Source organism: Meriones unguiculatus, chromosome 1, assembly GCF_030254825.1.
Source record: "Meriones unguiculatus strain TT.TT164.6M chromosome 1, Bangor_MerUng_6.1, whole genome shotgun sequence".
In the NCBI taxonomy this organism is placed as follows: domain Eukaryota; kingdom Metazoa; phylum Chordata; class Mammalia; order Rodentia; family Muridae; genus Meriones; species Meriones unguiculatus.
Window position 1 is genome coordinate 60,850,262 of NC_083349.1, and position 26,809 is coordinate 60,877,070.

General features: G+C 48.5%; 1 protein-coding gene across 2 annotated transcripts in view; it reads left to right on the forward strand.

Moving 5' to 3' along the window:
* The window catches only part of Sufu (SUFU negative regulator of hedgehog signaling), a 94,941-nt gene that overhangs the window by 50,286 nt on the left and 17,846 nt on the right, over positions 1 to 26,809 (forward strand). Inside the window, exons 4-8 of one of the 2 annotated variants that reach the window (XM_021650382.2) lie at positions 3,326 to 3,468; positions 4,053 to 4,138; positions 4,363 to 4,435; positions 8,527 to 8,683; positions 10,230 to 10,341. In XM_021650382.2, coding sequence (XP_021506057.1) covers positions 3,326 to 3,468; positions 4,053 to 4,138; positions 4,363 to 4,435; positions 8,527 to 8,683; positions 10,230 to 10,341 — 571 coding nt within the window. The remainder of the gene's footprint in view (positions 1 to 3,325; positions 3,469 to 4,052; positions 4,139 to 4,362; positions 4,436 to 8,526; positions 8,684 to 10,229; positions 10,342 to 26,809) is intronic. The other variant, XM_021650389.2, reaches the window with a different exon arrangement.

Consider the following 26,809-nt stretch of genomic DNA (forward strand, 5'->3'; position numbering starts at 1 on the left):
GACCACACTCAGCTGATTTCGTTTTTGGCTAATCTTCATCTCTTGCATTTCCATGAGAGTTTTAGAATGTTTGTGACTCTTTCACAGAAAAGCGTCTGACATTCCTGCGGAGATTCCGTCGGCTGCAGATAGTCTGGGGAGTGCTGCTCTCATAATCATGCCATCCTCTGAGTGCACAGCTTTGCATTCTTATAGCTCTTCTGTGCTTCTTTCAACAATGTGTTGACATTTTCAGCATACCTGTTTCTAATTCTCTTGTTAAATGTATTCCAAGTAGTGATTCGTTTAGGTGCTGTTGTAAAGAAATCATTTTTATTTTATTTTCAGTTAGTTCAGTCCTAGTATCTAGAAATAAAAATTTTTTTCCTGAGATTTATTTATTTATTATATATACAATATTCTGCCTGCATGTACATCTGCACACCAGAAGAGGCCACCAGGTGTCCTTATAGATGGTTGGAGCCACCGTGTGGTTGCTGGGAATTGAACTCAAGACCTCTGGGAGAGCAGCCCATGCCCTTAACCTCTGAGCCATCTCTCCAGCCCCTCTGTTCTGTTTTTAATCTTTATTCCTATAGACAGGATCTCACATAGCTCAAACTTCTTTTGAACTCATTATGTGACCCCGACTCTTCTTTTTTTCTTTCAGTTTTTATTGTGTATATAATATGATACCTACATGTGGGGGGGCATATATGTGCCATGACACATATGTGGAGGTCAGAGGACAGCTTTCAGGGGCCAGATCTCTCCTCCTCAGTGGGTTCTGGAGATCAAACTCAGGTATTCAGGCTCACTGCTTTTCCCACTGAGCCATTTCACCCCCCTGAATTTCTGACTTTGTCTCCACCTCCCTAGTGCTGGGATTACAGATGTGTATCACCACACCTGGTTGATGCTGAGGATCAAACCCAGGGCCTCAGGCATGCCGGGGAAACACTGCAGCCGAGCTCCATCCTCGGCCCTGGTGTATTGAAGTTTAGGTTAAACCACACTTTCATTTCTGGAATGAAACCCACTTGGTCTTTGTATATATATCCCTTTTATATGCTGCTGGATTCAGCTTCTAGTGTCTTATGGGGTTTTTTCCTATATGTTTAGATGATAGTGGTCTATGGTTTCCTTTTTTTCAGTTTTCTTAAATTCTTTTGTCTGATTTTGGTATTAGGATTTTATTGACATCATCTAATGAATTTAGGATTTTATTGACATCATCTAATGAATTGAGAAGTGTTTCTTTTTCTTTTTGGAAAGGTTTGTGAAAAATTGTCATCAATTCTCTAAGTGTCTGGTGTCAGTGGAGTCTGGATTGGGGCAGGGTATTTGGTGAGGGACTGTAATCATTGGCTCAGTCAGACTCAGATAGGTCCACATGCTTCTGCCTCCCAAGTACTGAGACTAACAGTGTGCCACCATTCTCCCAGCTAGCCCTTGGGTTTTGAGACAATTTTGTTATGTAGCTCAGGCTAGCCTCAAGCTTTTAATCCTTCCGTGTTTGAATGAACGTAACAGTGCGTGACCACACTCAGCTGATTTTGTTTTTGGCTAATCTTCATCTCTTGCATTTCCATGAGAGTTTTAGAATGTTTGTGACTTTTTCACAGAAAAGCGTCTGACATTCCTGCGGAGATTCCGTTATTTCCAGCAGACTATAGACGTGGCAGTGAAAGGAGAGAGGGTGCAGGAGTGTGCAGGCAGGAGTCTGGAAAGTGAGGCTTGAGCAGTAGCCCCATCTCCTCCTGCACCCTACTCCTTGGATCTCCTGGAGGAACATTCTCTGTCCCCTCCTGAATGAACAGTGTTGAAGTGTGGGCAACTCTCTGTCCTGAGCCTGTGTCTGCCTAGGAAAGATGGTTGGGTAATATTAGGTGCCACAGGAAGAAATCAGAGTTCAGATCAAGGAAAGACAATCAAGACAAATGAGGGCAGAAGTCTCTGGGCTGGTATGTGCACACATGCAGAGTTCTGCCTCAGACATCGTATGACACAGACATTTAGCAAAGGAGGCTCTCTGCAAGCAGATGTGAAATAAGCTCTAAGATATGGAAATGAGTGAAATGTGGAAAATCGTGTACTTCTATATATGTTCAAAGAAAAAAGATTAGCCAGGGAGCGGGGACGTACCCCCCTTGCCTCACCTGCACAGAGCCCTGGCTCTATGTCCAGCACCACAGGAAACTGGGTGTGGTTGGGGCTGGAGAGATGGCTTTGCTGGGAAAAGCACTGGCTGCTCATCCAGAGGACCTGGGTAGGATTCCCAGCACCCACATGGCAGCTCACAGATGTCCAAAACTCCAGTTCCAGGGGACCTGATGCCTCCCTGGCCCCAAACATCTAAGTGGAATACACACCTACGTTCAGTCATAACATCCGTGCACATTTTTAAAATGAGCCAACAACTGGGCGTGGTGGCACATGCCTGTAATCTCCTCACTTGGAGGTGAAAGCAGGAGGTTTAGAAGTTGGAGGTCACCCTCAGCTGCTCAGGGAGTGTGGTAGGTGTACATGCTCAGGGCACTTAACCCTGCATGTGTTTGGATTGTTGTTTTTATTTTTCAGAAAATGTTGGCAGATAGCACAGGCTAGCCTCAACTTATTGTCCTCCTGTCTTGAGTGCTAGGATTGCATACATGTGCCTTTACTCCTGCTACTTAAAAAAAAAAAAAAAAATCAGGGCTGTATGAAGCCCGGTGCTGAGGCTGGAGTTACTGTGTTCTCAGAGGGGCAGCTGCCCTCACAGCTGTACAGGCTGCTGAGGTTCACCTCAGCAGGGGCTACCCTGACCTCCATTTACGAGAAATCTCCAGCGTTCCCCAGAGAGCCTCAGTTTGCCTGTGGGAAACTGGCAGGAAGGAGATCCCCGGGCTCCTTGAGGCTGGGTGTTCCTTTCTGCACTGATTCACCAGCTCAGAAATCCCAGGGTTTTTTTCCAAGAAGGATCCCCCACTGTTCCCAGCTTCCCTGCTCTCCAGTGGTCCATTGGCCCCACTGGAAAGCATCTCATTCTTGCCTGTTTGGCCATGCCCTTCCCCACGTGTAGGGGGCTGGAGAAGCACAGCAGATGTTCAAAAGCCTTTGGCCTTCCTGGGTCAAGTGAGCGTGCACACCAGCAGCCTGTCCTTTCCAGTGAGGGCAGGCACAGTGGCCATCTGGGACCATTTGGTGTTTTGAGAGTAGCTGCAGTTCTGTGCTTGTATCGGGAGTGGGTGTGTCAGGCTGTTGTAGGAGGCTGGGGAGTGGGAAGCCTCCCCACCTGGGCTCTGAGGTCTTGAGGCAGATTCCAGGCCTGGATCCAAATGCTGAGGATCCTCCTGTCTCTCCACAGAGAACACCTTCTGTAGCGGGGACCACGTGTCTTGGCACAGCCCTTTGGATAACAGTGAATCGAGAATTCAGCACATGCTGCTGACAGAGGACCCCCAGATGCAGCCTGTGCGGACGCCCTTTGGGGTAGTTACTTTCCTCCAGGTGAGGTTCTGGCAGAGGTTTTAGATGGTTTGTCCTTGTGGGAAAAGTCCAGAACAGAGGGGAACACGGAGGGGGCAGTCAAAGGTGGGAGGCCCCGCTTGGTCTTCTCTTCAGCGTGGTGCTCTGTTTAGATTGAGATAGTCTGATTTCACAGTGCAGCGGCAGAGGCAGGAGGGACTTCCCAACTGAGAGCCAGCTCCACGCTTACCTCCTGTCTCCCCACTGGCTGAGAACCGCCGCAGCTGCTGCCAGTGCCTGCTTTCAGTTACAATGAGGTCTAGGTGGAGGCTCAGCTGGGTGTCCTAGAGATCCACACTACAGTGTAGCCATTGCAGGAGAGCTGCTTCACCAGAGCTAGGCTCGGTGCCACTCGATACCTGGTCAGGCCCCCAGGCCTGTCTGCTCAGGGCCCTCTCAGCGGGGCAGCACCCTCCTGAGGGAGCTGTCACACCTTGGGAACACCAGCCCAGAATGAGATCCTACCTGTGTGCCTCCTCCTTGAGATGCCCCGGAGAGAGCCTGGGTAGCTGACATCTAGGAGGGATGGCCATTAAAACACAATGGCGTCTTGTCCTGGGCCACAGATTGTTGGCGTCTGCACTGAGGAGCTCCACTCAGCCCAGCAGTGGAATGGGCAGGGCATCCTGGAACTGCTGAGGACAGTGCCTGTGTGAGTACATCCCATAAGTGGAGGCCTGGACCCCTGGGTCTTGGGGTGGGTGTCCTCCCTCCAGCCCACTTGTTGGATCCTTGCTTTGCTGTTTGGGGCACTCATTTTTCTATGGTCCCTGACCACTGCCCTTTACGTTCTGAGCCTGGAACAGCAAACAGGAAAGGTTGTGGACTGCCGATCCGCCCAGACCCTCCGTCACCACCATCTCTCCTTGTCCACAGTGCTGGCGGTCCCTGGCTGATAACTGACATGCGGAGGGGAGAGACCATATTTGAGATCGACCCGCATCTGCAAGTATGTCTTGAGTGAGGAAAACCTCGTTAGCACACGCTTCCAAGTAACATTGGCTCTCATCCCGAGAAAATGGAGGCGCTTTTTGTGTGAGCCAGTAGAAATATGGTATGGTTTGGAACCTGTCCCCTGGCTTCTGCAGCCCATATAAGAAAACAGATTTCAGCCCAGAAAAGCAAACCTGACACATGTATGCATGCATTTAAAAAGAGTGGATTTTATTATGTGTAAATTATATCAACTTAAAATTAGATCACCACCAACAAAGAAAGCTAATCATAAGGAATATTGCTTCTTTGCCCTGCATTCCTTTCCCTGCCCCCCCTTCTTGACACATATTTTCAGGGAGCCACCCTCCCTGTATCAGACAGCAGCACAGGCTGTGTTCACCCCACAGCTGTGGGGTGATGCCGGTTGGCCTAATGATCCTGTCCTTCATAATTCATTTCCCAACCCTGTCCAGGTAGGTTGACACTCTGATGTGTGCAGGAGTCTTTAGACCCCACAGATCTGTGGCTGACCACACTGCAGCTGCCTGGACAGTGTTGGTGTCACCTTTGGTGGTTTAGAAGAGATGCTTGCTTGACACACAGCTAGCTGCATTTTGGAAGCCCTGGTGCATTGCTGCATTTCTTGTGTGCTGTGCAGGGGCAGAAGCAGCAGACCAAATGCCTGCCTTGTGCTTGGCTCTTTCTTCTCACCTAGCCACCAGAGGCAGGTCACACCTTCTCTGAACTTAGCATGTTTCTGAAAGGCTCCAGGCCATGGCAGAGACTAGGCATTTCAGGTCGTACAGTAGGGGAGAGGTCACACACAGCTTGCAGACCTATAGGTTCTTTGCTGCTGGCCGATGAGTTCTTGGGCACACGTCTTCTTCCTTTACAGATGAGGCTTCTCCACTTTCTGAGCACCTTCAACCCTGAAATGCTCATGCTGCTGCCAGGACCTTTTGTCATCTCTACTTTGAACCTGCTTCTGTGTAGCTTCTGCTTCTGTAAGAACCAGAAGCCATGAAGGCTGCATCCCTTATGCCCTTGCTCTACATCCACAATGGACACAGCATGGGGCACCATGGGTTCTTGTTTGGCCCCTGTGCTTCTTTGGCCAAGTACACAGAAAGGACTTGGTGCCTTGAATTAGTAGGGCAAACAGACCCTTCCCCTTCTGCGTGGGAGAGCCTGAGGCTCACTGAGACCCCAGCCAGCAGGACCCAGAGCACTCTATGGCTTTTGTCATCATACAAGAAGCCAGTAGGAAAAAAATGTGGCTTGCTTTCCTGATAGCTCCATGTACCAAGTGAGAACACTGTTTGCCTGTGCCTTTTAGGGGCCTGTTTGCCATTAGTTCCGTTGAGAGCGCATTCATATTCCTTTGATCTTAGTTGACTGCTAACCAGCTGTGTGCCTAAATAGGCAGGTTTCCACTAACTTTTCCCCGGGTACTGGCTGCTGAGCTGCGAGTACTCGCCGCTCATCTCCAGCCCCAGCTGTTCACCTTTCACTCTTTGAGACAGATTCCTACTACGTTGACCAGGCTAGCCTTGAATTCACTGTACCCCAGCAGGCCTTAAATTTACTGTCCTCCTGCCTCAGCCTCTTGAGTAGCTGGGATTACCACAGCAGCCACTTCTATGGGTCTTAACTCTTCCCTTTTACATTAAAGATTAGTGGTCAGAGAATGAGAGGGCCGTGAACTGAGTGTCCTCCACTCCACCTCACGGAAGGTCTCAGGACAGCCACCGGCAAGAAAACTCAGGTTCTCCCTGAGCACTGCTCATGCCCGCTCATGCCTAGAGCACCCAGAGCTGTGGCTTGACTGTTGCCAGCCTCGCCCAGGACGATGACAGCACCAGAAGAGAGAAGAAAGGGTGGCTTGTGGGTCGGAGGCCACCTGTGACAAGGCATAAGAACAATGTCCTTGTCTGGCAGCCCTGGAGAGGGGCCCACTGGCACAGGGAAGTGGGGGTTTCTGAGGTGCCTAGTCACATGGCCTGCATGGCTGTTTATGGACAAGGTTGCTAGAGTCTTCCAGATGACCTTTGATCCAAAGCCCAGCACCACAGAACTATGTTTTACCAGAAAATCCAGGGATGTTTTGAGTACAACTCTTCCTTGAGGCCATTTGGAGAAAGTTTAGACTGAGCAGTGCCAATATCTACACAAAGGCCGGGCCTCTGGGGGAAGTGTGCAACGGTCACTGCCCTCCAAACCCCCCATTGCAGCCCAGGAAATGGAAAGGAACCCCATCCAGAGCCTTGTGCCAAAGTTAGCTGGCACCTATGAACAGGGAGCATTTCTGCTCTGGAGTGATGGCCCCCTCTAGCCGTTATGATGAGGAACTGCAGGTTTGGGTTCCCAAGTCAGGAGAGGCTTATTCTCTTGTCTGTCTGTCTGTCTGTCTGTCTGTCTCTCTCTCTCTCTCTCTCTCTCTCTCTCCTTCACAATTTATTCATTATATATTCCAATTGAAGCCCCCTCCCTCAACTCCCCCAGTCCCACCCACCCTCCCTCTTCCCTTCATCCTCTTTCCCTAATCCACTGAAGGGAGTTCTCCACCATTGCCATCTGCCCATAGCTTGTTAAGTCTCATCAGGACTGCTTGGATCCTCTTCCTCTGTGGCCTGGCAAGGCTGCATCATCAGGGCCCAGTGATTGGAGAGCAGTCAACTGAGTTCATGATCCCCTCACTCAGAGATCCACATGGAGACTGAGCTGCCAATCGGCCACATCTGAGCACGGGGTCTAGGTCCTCTCCATGCAAGGTCCTCTGTTGGTGCATCAGTCTCTGCCAGACCCCCTGAGCTCAGATCTTTTAGTTTTGTTGGTCTCCTTGTAGGGCTCCTGTCCCCTCCATGTCCCTCTAATCCCACTTCTCTCTTCCTCCATAAGACTCCCTGCCCTCTGCCTAAAGTTTGGCCCTGAGTCTCAGTATCTGCTTTGATCCCCTAGTGGATGAATCCTTTCAGAGGAACCTCTATAATAGACTCCCATCATGTATCCTCTCTTCCACTCCTTCTGATATCGGTCCTGTTTACAATTCTGAATGAGATTTAAGCATCCTCCTCAGTGTTTAGGGCCCTCCTTAGTGTTTAGCTTCTTTAGGTCTGTAGATAGCTGTCTTATAATATCTGGCTAATATCCACTTATTAGTGAATGTATACCATGCCTGTTTTTCTGTTTCTGGGTTACCTCACTTAGGATGATCTCTTCAAATCAAAACAAAACAACTCTGAGATTCTATCTTGCACCTATCAGAATGGCTAAGATCAAAAACTCAAGGGACAACACATGCTGGAGAGGATGTGGAGAAAGGGGAACCCTCCTCCATCACTGGTGGAAGTGCAAACTTGTACCACCACTTTGGAAATCAATCAGGCACTTTCTCAGAAAATTGAGAATAGCTCTACCTCAAGATCCAGCTATACCACTCCTGGGCATATAAGCAAAAGATGCCCCACCATTCAATAAGAACATTTGCTCAACTATGTTTATAGCAGCCTTATTTGTAATAGCCAGAATCTGGAAACAACCTAGATGTCCCTCAGCGGAGGAATGGATACAGAAATTGTGGTACATTTACACAGTGGATACTACTCAGCTATTAAAAAACAAGGAAATCATGAAATTTACAGGCAAATGGATGGAACAGTCTTATACTCTTAACTTCTGTAGGGCGTACGGAGAGGAGTGGGGTGGGGTATGGTCATTGTTGAAGGATCAGGAAAGAGGGGAAGGCTTCCACCTTTCCTGAGAGAAATGTATCTTGTCTTTGTTCCATCAGCTCTGAGGGCCAGAGGGTTAGGACTGTCTACCAGGGCTGAGAGAGGCACAAAGGCCTTTGTGCTGGAGGTTGATGGGAAGGAAGTGGCCATGGCATGTTCATTCCTCCTGGCTTCCCCTAATCCTGTTCCCAGTGGCTGGCAGAAGCCACTGTGTGTGTAACCAGAGAACAGGGTCAGAGAGACCCTGCTCTCAGGGCAGCTGTCCATGCTTGCACCTACAGGGCTCATAGCGGAAGAACAGTGGCTGGGCCGGGGCGGTAACCTTGGGCCACCAGTTCTCTGAAGGAACTCTGACTCTTTGGTTCTTTTCAAGCAGGAGAGAGTTGACAAAGGCATCGAGACAGATGGTTCCAACCTGAGTGGTGTCAGTGCCAAGTGTGCCTGGGATGACCTGAGCCGGCCTCCGGAGGATGATGAGGACAGCCGGAGCATCTGCCTCGGCACACAGCCCCGGAGGCTCTCTGGCAAAGGTGGGGGCTGTCACCTGCCTCGCCCCTTTCGCCTTCCAGGCTCCCTAGGACAAGTCCCCAAGTAAATGTCAACCCACTCTGGTTTAATTTCTGACAAATGAATTTTTCCAGTGTGGGTGAGCTGTATAAGCGTTATTGGCCTGTTTGTAGCTGTTTCCTGTGTGTTTCAAACACGCCAGCAGCAACTATGTGTACACTCTGCTGCTTGGAATCTGATCTCGTGCCTGTGAGTGGGAAGCATGGAATTGTTAATAGAGAAAGTACACGGTCCTCACAAAGACAAGACAGCAAATGGCCCCCACCCACAGAACTGACACAGGTCCCAGCTCTGGCCTGAAGGCCATGCCAGACCTGAGGATCTCTCTCCCTGGTCCTTCCTGGGCTCTTGATGAGAATGACCTGAGGTGGGAGGCCCCACACAGCCCTTCACTGCAGTTCAAGAGGCCGTGGCAGGGCGCCCCGCTCCCACTGCCTTCCGGGTAAGGTCTTAAAGGAGGAGGATGTGGCTGCCTGTTGGATGATCCCCATGCTGGTCTTGGCTAAGTACTTGCGGCTTTGCTTTTTTTTTTTTTTTTTTTTTTTCCCTTTGGCTGTCCCAGGCTAATGCCAAAGGAAAAGCAGCCATTTACATACATGTATATTTGAGGCTTCCTGTCTCCTTCTTTTCTTATTTGGAGAATAAGATGCCTTCAGCCCTGAAAAAAATACCTGAGACAGGGCCTCATGTAGCCTAGGCTAACCACCAAGTTACTGTGTAGCCAAGGATGACCTTGAATTCTTAATCCTCCTGCCTCCAGCCTCCATTCTCACGCCAACCTCATGGTTTCCAGAAGCTTTCTTGTTTCTTTTGTTCTTCTTGGTGCTGGGGATGAAAGCTAAGCACAGACTGCCATGGAGCTGACAGAGCTGTACCGTGAGGACAGCCATGCTGGGTGTGAGGACGCTCACAAAAAGGTTTCTGAAAAGTCTTCTTAAACTCCCAGTGTAATTATCTGAGCCCTTTTTTTCCTGCGGGAGTCAGGGTTGCTCACATCCAGTTGCTGTTGACGAAAGAGTAGCTTAGAGAGGTTGCCAGTGTGTCCACAGCTGCAGTCAGCATTGCTACTTTATTTATTATTTGTTTTTCAGACAGGCCCTCCCTCTCTGTGGCAGAAGCTAGCTTCTCATTTCCCGTCTCAGACTCCCCAGTGCTGGGATTACAGACATGCACCCCCTTGCCCAGCACTGCTTTGGTTTTAATTATTGTAAAGATCATTGATTGTACAATAACAGGTCACACAGCGAAGCTGATGGCCGTACCTTCCCCTCGAGGGCTGCCAGCCCCTCCTCTTTTCCCCTTTCTCCCTTTACCTGGAGGCATGTCCTATTGTGCGGCCCACCCAAGCTGCTCTCAAACTTGTCAAACTCCTTTTTCATCCTCCTAGTGCTCGGATTCCTGGTATGTACCCCTTGCCCAGCCTTTCACCAGCATAATGCTGTACTAGGCTCTAGAAGAGGCAGGAGAGAAGGCCTGCTGGCATCAGGCAACTTGGTGATTTCATTGCAGACACAGAACAGATCCGGGAGACCCTGAGGCGAGGACTTGAGATCAACAGCAAACCTGTCCTTCCACCAATTAACTCTCAGCGACAAAATGGCCTCACCCACGACCGGCCCCCGTAAGTGTCTGTGTGCCAGGGCTGGGACGGGAGGATGGTATCTTTCCTGAGGCACCATCCCTGAGCCTGCATGAGAGAGAACAACACACATGCTTCTTGCTGAGTGGACCCAGGGTCTCTGGGCTTAAGGGCAGCCCTGGTCCCAGGGTACATAGGCCTGAGAGGATTGTAGGAAAGGACCTCAAAGGGGGCTCTGCTCTGCAAACCATGAGTATAAACAACAGTAAATGTTTACATGGGCTGTGTGAACAGGAGACAGTCCAGGTTGGGGAAAAATCTGACTGGGGGCCCCTCAGCCTTGTGGGAGCCCATTGTGCTCAGCTGGTCCCCTCCTTATCTCACTCTGGGTCAGAGTTGCCCTTCCTTCCTTCCTGGAGCCTGGGCTCGGGCTGATTGCTGCAACCTCACAGACCTTCTTGTCTGGCCAGCACTGTACTGCATGCCTGCTACTGAGGCCCTTCTTCCTGCCTGCCTTTCCTGGGGCCCAGAGAAGGGAAGGAAAGTCCTTTGCAGGCCTCTGCTGCCTGTCTAAGGGCCCTGTAGTCCTTGGGAGAAACCAGGCAACCCCAGAGGTCAGATCTGTTTCCTGCCCACCTCTTCCTTTGTTAGAGGCAAGTTGTGAGCAAGGCTGGGTTTCTTCTCATCAGGCGGGGGACGCCTGGGTGCTGGCAGCTCAGAAAAGGAACCTTGCCTGACCGGGAGGAAATTGCTGGGCCTTGGGTGAAAAAGGAGCTGGGCTGATCCTACAAGTCTAGGAGGATCCGCCTGCCTTCTAAGAGGCCTTTACTGTAAACTTGCTTTGCGGTAACCCTGAGCCCGGGGACCATCTGCAATGCACAGGGTCTTCCTTTTGGGGAATGTGGATGAAACAAACAGATGACCTGATCATGGTGTATGCAGTCTGACTGCACACACAGTCTGTTGGGAATGAGCATAGCTTTGGAGTCGAGAAAGCTAGGAAAGACCAGTGATGCAGCACACGACAGAAAAGATGGGGTCATCTGGAGTAGGACTGTCATGGAGGGAGAGGACTAGGAATGTTCCCTAGGCTAGCAGCTCGCATGGGAAGCTCTGAAGGGATTCAGGAGGGAAGGGCTGATGGTTGAATGCATCCTGGGAGCCGCCTGTGGTGTTGAGGGTTGCCCTGGGCACACTTCCATCCAGTGTGGCTTACCTGGAAGAGTTGAGCTGTCTCACAGCACAGAAAGGCTTCCAGTGCTACTCAAAGCCCTCAGCTACAAGCCAGAGGTTTTCTCAAGTCACTCGGGTTTTGCTCAGGCAGTAGCAGATAGCCAAGTTGTGTCCTGGGCATCTGGAATCTTTCAACCTGCACTTTGGACCCTGACCCAGGCCTGTACTCCTCCCCAAGCCCTGAATATGCCTTCTTGCCCTGGACTTCCTTGGTACTGGTGGCAGGCCAGAGGTACTGGTGGGCTTGTGGCGTTGAGTAGTTTGCCAGAAATGTGGAGACACACACCTTCCAGATGGCCTTCCCTCCTCTCCAAGGCTCTGACAGAGAGCTCTTGTGGAGACACCTCCTTGTTTCCCTTCCTTGACCTAGGACACGCCTGATATCTCATCTCCTGTCTTGTTTATATGTCTGCCTATTGTGCCCCAGGCACAGACTGGGCTCTCAGTTCCTGTAGACACCACAACTGGGCAGAAGGCAGCAGGCTGGACACTTGGCAGCAGGCTGTTCCCTTTGCCCCTACTCTTTGCCCTCCATTGGCTGGTATTCTGAGACGGGTGAGAGGGATCGGAAGTGCTAGCCCTCTGGAGTTGTCTGCCCTCCTGCAGCTAAAGTGCCCAGTCAGGTCCCTGAGGAGCTGAAGTCTGCCATCTGGAGGGGTCAGAACTTTTCCTCTGAGGCCTGGCCCTGGTCACTAGCTTGCTAACGAGCCGCTGAAGAGTGCTTCACCCTCCTTTCTCCCTGGCTAAGACTACCACCAGGGTGCCCACAGATCTCCCAGAACCTATCTCTCTGTCGTCTCAGGCTCAACAATGGCCAGCTCAGTTGAGATTAGCAAGCACCATTGTAATATCTGTGTTGCCCACTCTGGACCTGACCTCATTTCAGACACAGTGTAAAGATCGTGACAGAGAACGCCAGTCCCAGATGTGCTGTCGCCAGTGTTTGCCCTTCTCCCTCCGGGAAGCTGTCGTCACAGCATGGGCCCTGTTCTGTCTGCCTGTCCAGTTTTGCCTTCGTCAGGACTTTGGGCTGGGCAGTCTGATGCATGAGTCTTTGTGGGTCTGGATATGATCTGGGAGGTTACAGAGATGGATTGGGTTAGAACAGCTGATCAGGCTGGGCATCAGGAACTGGGTCCTGGCCTACTTGGGGAATTGGACACTTGCTAATTTCATACATCCATAGTGGCCAACAGTCCATACCAGTATTAATTTAATTCATCCTCATAGCCACTGTGTGAAGTAGATAATCTTACATTTTCTTTTTACAGAAGGAAAAAGTTGAGACACAGGGAGCTGATAAGTAATTAGGGCAGTCTTAACAAGTGTGGTCTTCCTTGCCCTATGCTCAGGGTCCCTGTAAGAACCATGTAGGCCATGCCTCTGAAGTAATAATGATCTCACCCGGAACTCAGGTAACTAACTGGTTGTAGCATGAATAGGGACAAGCTCCCACATGACACCGACGACAAGCAGATGACCAGGCTTATTTAACTGTAAGAAGGACCTCTCATTCACCTCAGTGGTTCTGGAGATAATGAGCTATGTCCTAACTGGCTGGTTGATAGCAGAATTACTTTTTGACACAGGCCTTGATTTTTTTCTTCAGAAACAAACATAACCCTATCTCTGGCTCATCTCCCACTCAGGACCAGGGGATTTTTTTTTTCTTTCTGGAGCCCTATTTCCTGCTTCCCAGAAAGGCAGCCCCTCTGGGTAACCTGTTCTTCTCCTGCCTGCCGTTGCCAACCCTCCTCCCACTGCCTTCCTGGAAGGAGAGTCTTGGGCTCTCTTTGGGGCGTCTTCGGCATTTCACAACCCTTGCATTCCAGCCATGAAATTTGTATCTGCCTTTTCCCAAGATGATCAGTTGAGAAAAGCCTCCTTCGGCTTGCTGGCGCCTCCCTTCCCACTGCCTGCCTGGGTGAGTTTGGGAAGCAGTCCTTTGTGCCACATGAGGACAGTCTGGCCTGGGGCTGTGCCTGCCAGCATTTGTTGGGATCCAGGGTGGGAGTCACTGGACATGGTCTGAGGTCCCTGAGCAGCCAGAGTCTGGTGTTAACTCCCCAGCCTGACCGTAGTGATGGTGACAGGAAGGTGTGTGTGGTCAGGTGTGTGCACCAGAAGGTCTGTTTCTGTAAGCTGCTCCTCTCCTCACACAGCCAGTGACTCATTGAGGAGGACTCCTCCATCAGCAGCTCTAGCATCTTCCCAAAGAGGGGCAGGCATTATGTGTGCACATGTGTGTTAGAGAGAGAAGGCTTTGGGGAGTCAGAGGGCCTCTCAAAAGCAAGCTTAGCATCCCTGCTCAGCCAGGCCCCTGATTTGTCTAGAATAGCACCAGGAGTTTAGAAGGACGTTCCCCGATTAATTTCCTGAAGAATGACAGGGTCATAGCATGAATTCTCCTGTTGTGATGTTTTCCTTTTCTTCCTTTTTTCTCTTCTTTTTATCTATGTCTATCTATATTCATGTTTATTTCTGTTTAAGATGGTGGTCTCGATCTTACTGTGAAGCTCAGGCTGGCCTGGAATTCACAAGTAGCCAGTAGCCCAAGCTGGCCTCAACTCAGGGCTGTGCTTCTTCCTCAGCTTCCCAAGTAGTGGGGTTGCAGGCAAAAGGCACACATGCTTACTCTTCTTGTCACCTCTGCACAGGTCTGTGCTTCTATTTCTGTGGCCCCTGGGTGGAGTGACTTTATTGCCTCTCGTTCCCATCTTGAGTAGTTTGTGACCCGGCCAGGGAGTTGTTCTTTAGAGAAAACTGTTTTGTTTTGCTCAGCCTATGGGGTCCATGAAGCATAATTAGAAGAAGCTATCTGGTTTCATCCACCCTGCCAGTGGATTTGGGAGAAGGAAGGTAAGTTTCCACCTAGGAAGGAAGCTAGTTGCTGTGGTGCCTCTTTTCACATAGAACAGATTTGGATGACCCCGCTGTCAGGGTTGTGTGTTAGGGTGGTAGACAGCCTGGAGCCGCTCTGTCACGGTGGCTTCACTCACAGTTCCGATACTGGCAAACTACAGTCGTTTGCACTGGAAAGCAAGCCCAGAAAAAAACAACCCTGCTCTCAGGGCCCTCACCAGCCTCTCCAGGGCTGACAGTAGGAAAGGCCAGGACCTCTGCTCTCACTGCTTTCTGGAGCAGAGTTTTTTGTTTTTTTTTTTTTTGCTCCCTCACTGTGAACCAGGTTGTCAGGCTGAAGGCCTTCACTGCCTTTCTCAGAAATACACATTTGAAAGGGAAAAGGAAACAGGTCCAACCAATCTGACATAGGTCAATTATGTTTTGACTCTGGTCTTTGCTCCACTTTTCCAAAGAGACAAAGCTGAGGCCACCATTGAGGGTTCCTCACCGGTACTTTGAAGCTAAGTGCAAACGCTGCATCCCCTCCCTCGAGTTGCACAATCAGGAGTATTTTTATCATCCATCCTTGAAGTGTCACCCAACACTTCAGCAGTGAGTCACTTCTGCAGGGAAGGGAAAAGGAAGGTTCAAAGGTGAGAGCTGAAGAAAGGAAGTGACTCCATGTCCCAGAGGAAGGAGAGCCAGGGGCTTGGGCTAGAGTGGGGTCACCCAAGATCAAAGGGTCCTACCTAGCCTTACCACCCAAGCCAGGGGCCAGACTAGGATGGAGTGCTTGGTGTTCACAGCCGCTGGTGGATGGGTAGAGAATCTTCCGAAGCTTAGTGCCACTGCTACAGTCCTGTCCCGCCTGCCTTTGCCCTGTCACCTTCATGTTCTGTGTGTGGAACATACCTTTCTAAAACATTGCCTTTCATCTCTGTTTGTCAGTGCTTACCAACAATACTGTGTGGTCTTGTACCGCTGATCTCAGGGTATCAGGGAATTTGTCAGCGTGACCGTGATACACAGCCCTGTGCTTCCCACCACCTCACACACGTTCCCTGCCCTGCCCTGAAGGGAGGCCTACAAGTGGCTCTCTCCCTCTGCAAAGTTCAGCGCTCCTGTCAGCAACCAGAAAGCAGTAGGAATAATCTCCCAGGCAAAAGCCGAAGCCAGAGGCGGGGCTTGGCTCTGCCAGCCAATTGTACTCCACTTCTGATTTGTTGCCAAGCCCCGTGTCCTGCTTCCAGGTGTCCCCAAGGAAAAGGTCTCAAGTCATGTGGCCAGTGCAGACGTCATGACTGTCACAGGATGAGGATTGTGGCTAACAGGAATTTCAGCTGCTTGGTTCTTCTCCTTCTCAGCCCTGTTGCCATGGACAGAAACTAGCCAGTGCTGAGTAGGTGAATGTGGACAAGTGAAGACCTTTCTAGCGTGGAAAGAAATATAGATTAGGTTCTTCCAGTCTGCCGGGAAGGTAGGGTGACTAGAGCATGTACCATAAACCAATCAGGACTGAAACTCAAGAGTCTTCTCTTAACACTGGAAAGAAAGGGTATGCCGGGATATGCGAAAAGCCACCTTGTACAGCGAGAAGTATAAATATAGAATGTGTTATATAGACAGGTGATAAAGACTGAGAGAGCGGAAGAATTAGCTCCATTTCTGGATTGCCAGGGTATAAATCACTCCTCATTCTTTTGGCAAAGATCAAATCTGAACCATTCTGTACTCCAGCCATCGGCTGTCCACACACACAGAACCTGCGCTGGGGGGTTCCTGAGGCTGAGTAGGCAGTTGTCATATGTCACCTGTGTGGGCTCAGCACACGTCACAGTTCTGTTGTCCAGGTTTTATAAATATTAGAGTAAAGCCAGGGCATGGAAGTACATGCCTAGAGAGCAGAGGCAGAAGGATTTCTGCAAGTTTAAGAAAGCCTGGTCCACATAGATAGTTTCAGGGCAGCCAGGGCTACATAGACACCGTGTCAAAATCGGTTAATCTGTCTAGAGTCAGGGCACTAGGAACAAGAACCAGGCAGTGTTTGAGCCTTGGAGCTTTGCCTGAAGAGCTATATCTTTTCCACTGTGTACACCTGCAAATGGAGGCAGGGCTGAGCATGGTGACATACCTAGAATGCCAGCAGTTGGATATTGAGCAGGAGAGTCTAGAGTTCGAGACCGGACTCTATGTATACACAGCAAGAACCTGCTTCATAAAATTAAAAAAAAAAAAAAAAGCTGGATGTAGTGGCACATGCCTTTAATCTCAGCACTTAGGAGACAGAGGCAGGTGGATCTGTGTGAGTTCAATGCTAGGCTTGGTGAGTTCTAGGACACAGGGCTACATAGAGAGACTCTGTCTCAAAAAAACCTCTACAGAGCCAGGAGGTGGTAGTGCATGTACGCCTTTGATCCCAGCACTTGGGAGGCGGAGGCAGGCAGAGCTGAGTTTCAGGTCAGCCTGTCTACAGAGTGAGTTTCAGGACAGCCATGGTTATACAGAGAAACCTTGTTCCAACAAAACAACAACAACAAATAATAATGTTCAGTAGGTAAAGGCATTTGCTGCCGATCGTGATGGCCTGAGTTGGATCCCCGAGATCCACTTGGTGGAAGGAGAGAACTGATTCCTACAAGTTGTCCTCTGACCTCTATACATGCTGTGGAAGGTATGTGCTTATACATATATAATACATACACATAAATAAGTGTAGAGGGCTGTAGAAACGGCTCAGTGGTTAGCAGCTTCACAGTGGTTAGGTTTGCTTCACAGCCCCACATGGTGACCCACAACCCTCTGGAACTCTAATTCTAGGGGGTCTCAGGCTCCCTTCTGATCGCTGCCGCACCAAGCGTGCACCTGGTTCACAGACATAGCTGCTGGCAAAACACTGTACACATACAGACAGATAGATGATAGATAGATAGATGATAGATAGGTAGATAGATAGATGATAGATAGATTGATAGATAGATAGATAGATAGATAGATAGATGATAGATAGGTAGATAGATAGATAGATAGATAGATAGATGATAGATAGATAGATAGATAGATAGATAGATAGATGATAGATAGATGATAGATAGATGATAGATGATAGATAGATAGATAATAGATAGAGATAGATAGATGATAGATAGAGATAGATAGATAGATGATTGATAGATAGATAGATAGATGATAGATAGATAGATGATAGATATAGATAGATAGATAGATGATAGATAGATGATAGAGATAGATAGATAGATAGATAGATAGATAGATAGATAGATAGATGATAGAGATAGATAGATAGATAGATAGATAGATAGATAGATAGATAGATAGATAGATGATAGAGATAGATAGATAGATAGATAGATAGATAGATAGATAGATAGATAGATGATAGATAGACAGACAGTAGATAGAGAGATGTAGCAAGAATATTTTAAAGATTAGAAATTTTCAGCCAGGCATTGTGGTGCACACTTTTAATCCCAGCACTCAGGAAGGCAGAGGCAGGCTGTAAGTTCAAAACCAGCTCAGTCTAGAAAGCGATTCCAGGACAGCCAAGTTACACTGAGAAACCCTATCTCAAAAAAAAAAAAGAAAGAAAGAAAGAAAGAAAAAAACAAAAAGAAAAGAAAGAAAAACATAAAAATAATTTTAAAAGTAAAACAGAAAAGGTGAAAAGTATAATAACGATCATCTGAAAGTCTGCATATCAATGTGGAGTGAAACTGGCATGTTGCTAAGCCTGGAAACCCATGAAGGTACAGGTGAGTGGAAACCATTTGGCTGGGGTAAACATGCTAAACAATCAAGTGAAACCTGCTAGCCCGGACACTCCCTCACTGTGAGGGAGGAAGACGGGGGGCGTGAGAAGCTCTGCCTTAGCTTATTTTCTGTTGCTGTGATTAAGACCATGACCAAAGGCAACAATTTGGGGTGGAAAGGGTTTGTTTCATCTTACACTTGCACGGTCCGTAACTGAGGGAAGTCAGGGCAGGAGCTCGAGGCAGGAGCTTGGTGGGAGGAACTGAAGCCGAGGCCACGGAGGAATGCTGCTCGTTGGCTCGCTCAGCCTGCCTTCTCACACAACCCTGGACCTCCTGTGGGGGAGAGACATTGCTTCCAGTGGGCTGGACCCTCCCCAGCCACGTCAATCGTTAATCAAGAAAATGTCCACAGGCTGGACCGCAGGCCAGTCTGACTGGAGCATGTTCTAAGTTGAGACCACAGCCTCTTCCCAGGTAACTGTAGCTTGTGTCAAATTGACACAAACAGAACAAAACAAACCTCACCTAACCAGCACAGACTCCAACATGAGGAGGCCAGGGGAGTCAGGACCAAGCTTAAGTATGATTCCAGATGACAGATGTGCAGCAAGAACAGAAGGCAGAGGCAGGTGTATCCTTGATCCAAGGCCAGCGAGAGAGAGTCCAGGGCGCCCAGCACTACACAGAGAAACCCTGTTTTGAAAAAGATGAAAAGAAAAGAAAGGAGGCTGCAGCCATGGCCTGTTAAGTTAAAAGCTGATACTACATAAGCACTGAAACAACAGCTGGGGAGTACAGCACCTGACCAGCATGCATGAACCCTCGGTTCCATCTCTAAGATCACAAAAAATTAACAATTATTAAACCCAAAGAAAAGACAGAACTGTGGGAGAGAGGACCCTTGTCTCCCTTCTTGCCTCCTGTCTACCCTGCAGGAAGCTGCAGTCCCTGGGCTCTGCCTTCTTGCTTCTGACTGGCTTAAGAAATGGTTGCATTCCTTAAGTGTATGTCATGGTTTGATGGTGAGAAGGACTGATGTAGCCAGTTATGTGAACATTTACTGTGGCCACACAAAGGTGCCAGGGAATTACTTTGGGAAGAAGAGAGTGTGATGAAAGAAAGCTCAAAGCTCAGCTATTCCATAGTGGGGGAGCTCATGCATAAAACCTGAAGAAGAAATGCTGGCTATTGGGGCTGGAGAGACTGCTCTCTGTTTAAGAGCGCTCTAACTCTTCCAGAGGTTCTGGGTTTAATTTTTAGCCCCCCACCACATGGTGGCTCACACTCCCAGCCCCAGGGGAATCTGTTGCTCTCTTCTGGCCTCCATGGATACTGCACATACATGCTACACCAACATACATTTAGGCAAACCCTTATCGCATTAAAAAAAAAAAGTCAAAAATTTTGCTTGACCATGATGGTGCACACCTTTAGTTTCAGAACTCTGGAGGCAAAAGTGGGCATGTCTCCAAGTTTGAGGCTAGCCAAGTTCCAGGATAGCCAGGACTGCATGATGAAACCCTGTGTAAAAGAGGAAAAGAAAAAAAAAGAGAAATATCATAGGGAACCCTTTAGCACATGAGACAGGTAATCTCTGTGAGTTTAAGGCCAGCTTGGTCTTCATAGCAAGCTCCAGGACAGCCAGGACTACAGAGTGAGACCCTGTCCCTCCACCCCAAACGTGTGTGTGTGTGTGTGTGTGTAGCCTATAAAATGGTTTAGCAAATAAAGCTGCTTACTTACTCCCAAGCCTGACAACATGAGTCCTGGGGACCTACATGGTAGGAAAGAACTGACTTCTGCAAGTTGTCCGCTGACCTCCATACAATGATACAATAAGCACACACATAATAAATAAATAAATGTAATTAGAAGAATGTCATGATAGAATGCTGGATTAGTCAGCACAGTACTTGCTGAGTGGCTCTGAGGACCTGCTTTCAGATCCCAGCACCCATATGAAAAGCCAGGCATAGTACATGTCACTCCAGCGCTGGATGGCAGAAGCAGGTCCCGGGAACTCACTGGCCATCTAGTGCAGCCAAATCTGTGAGCTCCAGGTTTAAAGACCTAGTCTTAAAAATTAGGGTGACCTGAGTTCCAGCTCTAGGACCCACATGGTGGAAAGAAAGAACCAACTGTTGGGAGTTGTCTTCTAGCTTCCACAAGTGTTTCATGAAATGTGTGCATGCTCAAGTAAAAATGCAAAACTTTTTTTTTAATTAGGCCAGCTATGGTGGGACACAACATTAATTACAGTACTCAGGAAGCAGAAGTAAGCTGATCTCTGAGTCCAGCCTGCTATACACAGTGAGTTCCAGGACAGCCAGCACTATACACCAAGACCTTTAAAAAATAAAATAAAAATTAAGTGGAAGTGGTTGGAGAGATGTCCCAATGGTTAAGATGTCCCAGTGGTTAAGAACATGTGTACTGCTGTTTCAGAACTAAGTTCAGTTCTCAGCATCCATGTGGAAAGGTTCACAGCCCCCTGTAGCGCTAGAGGCTTGATGCACCCACAAAGATATATACATTTGTCAATAAAATAAATTTTAAGAAGAAAAAGCCTTCACAGCCCTCTGATCTCAGCACCGGGGAGGCAGTGATCAGAGGACCCAGCCCAAATCAGCAAGTTCTGGTCCACTGAGAGACAGTCTCAAAACTAAAGTGAATAGTGATTGAGAAAGAGCCCCTCACTGACCTCTGGCTTAGCTACATATACACTCACACAGAATACACATTTAATCAAGGAGTAGCCAGGTGTGCTGGCTCATGCGTGTGGTCCTAGCACTGGGAAGATGAGGCAGGAGAGCTGGTGTGGGTTTAGGCCAATGTAGGTGACAGAGTCAAGGAATAGGTCAGAAGAACCTGCCTCATTTGCTCTGGCAGCACAAACGCTGAGCTGGAAGACACAGAAGAACCAGCTAACAGATGAGGGGAACCTGAGGTGCTGCAAACTGTGGTAGTAAGCCTTGTGGAACCACTTGGCTCTGAGCTTTAGAATAGGAAACTGCCTGCTAACACATACCTGTAAGTTTAGCAGAAAACCAGAAGACATTTACCCAAGGTAATTATACATACGTGTGTGTGTGTGTGTGTGTGTGTGTGTGTGTGTGTGTGTGTGCAGGAAAAGAGAAAAGAAAAAAAAAAAAAGGAAGAAACACTGCCGTGAGTTGTTACAGCTTGCCTGCCCTTGGAAAGATGAATTTCCAGGTAGAACACAATGTCCTCAAAGGCAAGCCCAGGGGGAACTCCAGCTGCCCTGGAGTCTGGTGTGAACAGTAGAGAACTCTTGCTAGTCCTCTAGCAGCATCTGTTATGGAGGGAGAGAGTCAATGTGGCCCTGCTCCTAACCCAGTGTGCTGAGGTGGAACTGGCATGGCCATAGAAGGAAGCAGCTGGGCAGGCAGAACTTCGGAGGGGAAACCCAGAGCCCTGTCAGTGGCACCTGGCCTCTGGTCCCCAGAAGGCATCCTCACAGCCTTAGGGGATTTTGGTATTCAGTGAAAAGGGAATTCTTGACAGAGGTTGGGAAAATGCTGACTTACAAAAAAATGAAACCAGTTCATTTTTCCTCTGTAGTCCTCAGTCCAAAATGCCAGCGTTCTGTGAATTGCTGATCCGAGAGGCAGCACATTAAATCTAACCCTGCTGTATCTATTTTTCTAGAAGCATCTCTTAAAATAAAATTTTGAGAAGCACAGTCTTGTATTCCAGGAAGGCAGTTCTCTTAAGAGCTCAGGGAAGCCTGATATGATGGCACAGATCTGTAACCCCCAGTGCTTGAGAGGCAAAGACAGGAGGATTGCAAATTTGAGACCAGTCTAGGCCACATATGTAGCTCCAGGCCAACCTTGCCTACATAACTGGACTTATAAAAGTTGGAGGCGGTATAGGAGATTGTGTGTATATATAGAGAGAGTATGTGTGAATGCATGACCGTATCCACAGTGTGCATGGGGGGGAGGGGGCTGGGGCTAGGCACTGGGTGTGTTTCCTCCATCCCTCTCCATCTTATTTCTTGAGACAGGATCTCTCAAGAAATGCACTGAGCTGACAGATTGATTAGACTGGCCAGGAAGCTCCAGGGATCTACCTGTCTCTAGTGTTCTGCCCAGCGCTAGGCTTTTAGACACCTGCTGCCTATGCTAGCTTTTAAAGATTTTAAAAATGTATGTGTGGAAGCCTGCATGAGTACGTGTACCACATGAATGCAGAAGAGCTTCTGATCCCCTGGAACTGGAGTTACAGGCTGTTGTGAGCCACCACGTGGGTGCTGGGAATCCAAAAGCTCTGCAGGAGCAGTAAGGGCTCTTAACCCCAAGCCACCTCTCCAGCCCATATGCCCAGCTTCCACATGGGTGCCTGCAGATGTGAACTGAGGTGAGCACAGCTTTACCAGCCCAGCCCCCACTCCTGAGGTGGGAGAATTTTTAAATACGGTAACGTTTTAGCTAGTATCAGAAAAAGTTGCATCAGCTTTTATGTGCATATTGCCTGACTAGAGGCTTGTTACTTAAGGTCACTGGGTTTCTGCTTTTTTTCATCTTTAAGGTGAGGGAAATAACTCCTATTAATAGGGTTGTTATGAAAATGGAAGGAAGTGACGTATCTGAGGAGCTTAGCACAGGATGGGGCACCATGATCTGCACTCAGGAAGAGTGCTGGCTGTGCAACAGAGCTCAGGTAACATGGAAGGAGAATGCTGACTCCACAGAGTCCTCTGACCTCCACACGTGCACCGTGGCACCCACACACCACACAATAATTTTTTAAAATAAGTGGTATCAGTATTATTGTGAATAGTTCCCTGAAAGCCCAAAGGAGGCATAATGTCTCTAGGTACCAGTGTAGGTATGTAGAAAATTAAACACACAATTCAGAGTTAAAAAAAAAAAAAATTTGGCAATAGCTAGGAGGAGAGGTGTGTTATACAGCGCAGGTAAGCAGCAGGGTCAAGAACAGCTAAAATTTGCTGGGTGTAGTGGCCACTCTGAGGACAGAGAGACAGACAGAACTCTGACTTTGAAGTTAACCATGTGAGTTTTAGGACAGAGAAACTCTGTCTTGAAAAAAAACCAGGAAAACAAAAAAGAAAAGCAAGACAAAAAATAAAAGCAGAACTGAAATTCAAGGACTGGGCCTTGAAAGACAAATTATGGCCAGCATGAAAGGCTTTGTTTGTTTGGAGCAAGAAGATGTAGGTCTTGTTTGGAGAGAATAACATTGAGCAGTGACAGAGGAAGCCAAATAGACTGTGGTTGTATTCTGTTTCCATCACAAAGCAAATGGTTATCAGCTAGGAAGAGCCGCCCAGGCAGAACCATGCTTTCACATCTCTTAGGCCACATAGATTATGCCCTAGCACAGCAGGAGAATTGGCAGATTCGAGTCATGGCCATCTGGGGAATGGAGGAAGCTGGGTACCAACAGGCTGGAAGCATATAAAAGTTCAGGATGCTAAGAGCATCTTGTGCTTGTGCGCAGGACCAGTGAGCTTATTATCACTCTCAGGAAAATTCTGGACTGGATTATTCAGCAAGGAGCTTTGAATGCTGTCAGAGAAACAACCCCGAGAGATGGAGTCAGGCTAATGAGTGCTCACCTGTCTGATAGGAGGAAAAACATGCTATGGCCTTGCCTAGGCAGCAATCAGCCAGACATCCTGGGTGTGCTCTGAAACCTTTACAGGCAAGACGGAGATGTCCAGAGAGCATGCAGGAAGGTGATGGCAAAGGTGGAGTTATTTATAATTGGTTAGATGAATATACATAGAAAGCAGTGTTGTCAGTCTGTCTGCCCAGCCCAGGTCTGGTCTCAATCAACGACTGGACTGAGAATATCGAGTCAATCGATCAGTTATGTCAGTGATGTAAAGTCTGGAAGGAATGCCAAGATGATGGATGCGGAGTCAAGTTCAGAATCATCCAAACTACCTGAAACTCTAGCCAGCTAACGCAGTGTTCTGTTCTTAGCTTCCACACTGGACAGGAGAGGAGAGGGTAGCCTATGGGAGAAAACCTGAGTAACATTCCGTTGACAGAGGGAGTGCTGTATGAGTTGGTAGTATGATGAGGTTACAGAGAAAGACAATTTGATGACAGCTTTAATAGGAATAAACTGCCCCAGACAAGAATGATCACAGAGCCTCTGAGATCTGCGCTGGTTAGACCACATACTGTATTTATTTCCACACATGCCACTTCACTTCCGGACATGACACTCTAGCTCTGACAAGCTCAAATGAATCCAAGGGAGGGTGACTCAAACGGATGGAGGATTTCAGAACCTTGTCAAGAGTGTAGTTGAAAGTTGGGGCCATGTAGCCAAGAAAAAGAGGCTGTTGATGGGACGCAAAAGCAGCCTCAGGGATGCAAACGTCTGCCAGGGAGAGGGATTCAACTACCAGGCTGCTTAAAGGCCGGTGGGTTGAGAATTACAGGGAGGCAGATTGCAAGATGGCTCAGCCACCATCTCCCTCAGTGAAGCAAAAGTCTTGGGGGATTTTCTTTGCCCTTTAATCTGGCCTTTCCAGAGTACTAGAGGTTGACTAGTACCTAACAGCACTTACTCCTGGTCTCCTTTTCAAGACCTTTGTTCAGCAGGGAACTGACCTGGCCAAAGGCAGTTTGGATCCTGGACCCAGGATAACAGCCAACAAATTTCTATTAGCCATCACCATTCCTGCAGGAGGAGTCAAAAGCACCTGTAGGACCCCATGCATTGTTAGCGGCCTCACCAGACTCATCTCATTTCAGTATGATGGTGGCCCTGCTATTACTTTTTCCATCTAGGAGGTATTGGAGTTTAGGGAAAAGGTCAGGCTCTGTAGAGCACATGATGGTATACACCTGGAATCCCAGCACTCCTGAGGTTGAGTCAGGAGGAGAACAATGTGTGTTCAAAACCAGCCTGGGAGTTGGAGGAGTGGGGTGCTGACGTGCCTCAACAGATTAAGGCAGTTGCATAAAGCCTAAAAGCTTAAGTTTGAACCCTGAGCTCCGTGTGGTAGGAGAGAACTAACCATGTAAGTTGCCCTCTGACCTCTGCACACTGGCACATCTTTGCACACACACTAAATAAATAGATGTAATAAAAAGACCAGCTTGAAAAAAAAATAAAAATAAAAATAAATAAAAAAAAGACCAGCTTGGGCTACATGTCCGGACCTTGTCTCAGAAAGAAAGAGAAAGGTTCATTTGCCAAGGTCACCTAGGACTTGAACCCATGATGTTTGATGCTCTGCCCCCTACAGCATGTTCCTGGTTCTGTGTCCCCTGGGCCTCCCCAGAAGCCCCTCTCCTTCCCAGCCCCCACTCCTGATAACTCTGCCTTCTCTGTAGAGAACTCGGGGAGATAGCCCAGCTGAAGAATTAGGCCACGCTGCCGAGCACACTACTTATTTTTTTATGACTAAGATTAAGCTGACAACCATGCAAAACATTGCAAACCTGTGTCGGCTGCAGATTTAATACCTCACCCAGCCCACACAAATAATTCATGCTTCTGCATCGATGTCCAGAAAAAACAAATCAGCAAAAAGCCGGGCTCCTGCGTGTGTGAAGCAGCCGCCTTTCCATTGAAGCAGCATGCCGGAAATACCCAGGCTCTAGGAATGCAGATCTAGCATTTTGAGATTTTTTTTTTTTTTCTTAAAAGATTAAGGTGTGTTTTCTCAAATGATTGAAGGTTGGTGGGAGGTGTAAATGTGGGCACTTGTCACATTAATTCTTCCGATGATTAAGCTCTTTGCCGCTTCTTTAAAGCTGTTTGCAGTTGGGTTTGATGTCCTCTTTCTGGGTGAGTGTGTTGTGGCAGTTACCAAGGTGACTTTAGCTGACTTTCAACAATTTATTTTTCCCTCCAGCTTGAGACTCCCTAGCTCTGTGCGCTATGTGACTCTTCTCTACCAGCCCCCACCGCCCTACCTCCAGTGGCTGTTCATCAGCCTTTTTGTCTATCCCGCAGAGGCTGGGATCCTCCAGAAGGTCCCACCCCCCCAGCAGGCCAGGCCTCAGCCCCTGGGCAGCAGGGCAGCATGGGGACAGGAGAACCTGTTATCAGATAAGAATCACATCCTGGCTTTGCCGCTTAGCTCACTCAGTGGGGTTCAGGGTGGGGCTCAGTGGTAAAGCATTTGCCTAGCATGCATGAAGCTCTGCATTTCAACCCTGCACCCCCAAAATAAACTCCCACTGTAACCTCGATGTTATCTCTGCTCACTTTATTTATAAAAGGGCTAATCGTTTCCATGCTTGCTGTGAGGACCCAGTGAGGAATCTGTGCATTTAATGGAGAGCCTGGCATAGACAAAGCACCCAGCAAACATGGCTGCTCTTGTCTCCTGTGTTCTGCTCTTGTTTCGGCCCCAGGGGCACCCCCATGTCACCTCTGAGCCCATCAGTCGTGCCTGGATGAGACGTGGGGTGCCCTCGTTGAAGGCAGGCATAGAAGGTAGTCAGAAGCCCACAGTTCACAAGCTGGCCTGCCCCAGGCATGCTCTTTGTTTGGCCTTGGATATGTCCTCCTTTTGAAAAGGAAAGAGGTAGATTAAACAGGTTTCTTTCCAATCTTGAAACATTGTGCCTCTCTTGGGCAGTGTTTGTCTCCCTCACAGTTCTTGTGAAAGTGCTTGCCAAGGGAAAGGTAGCTCCCAAGGCAGC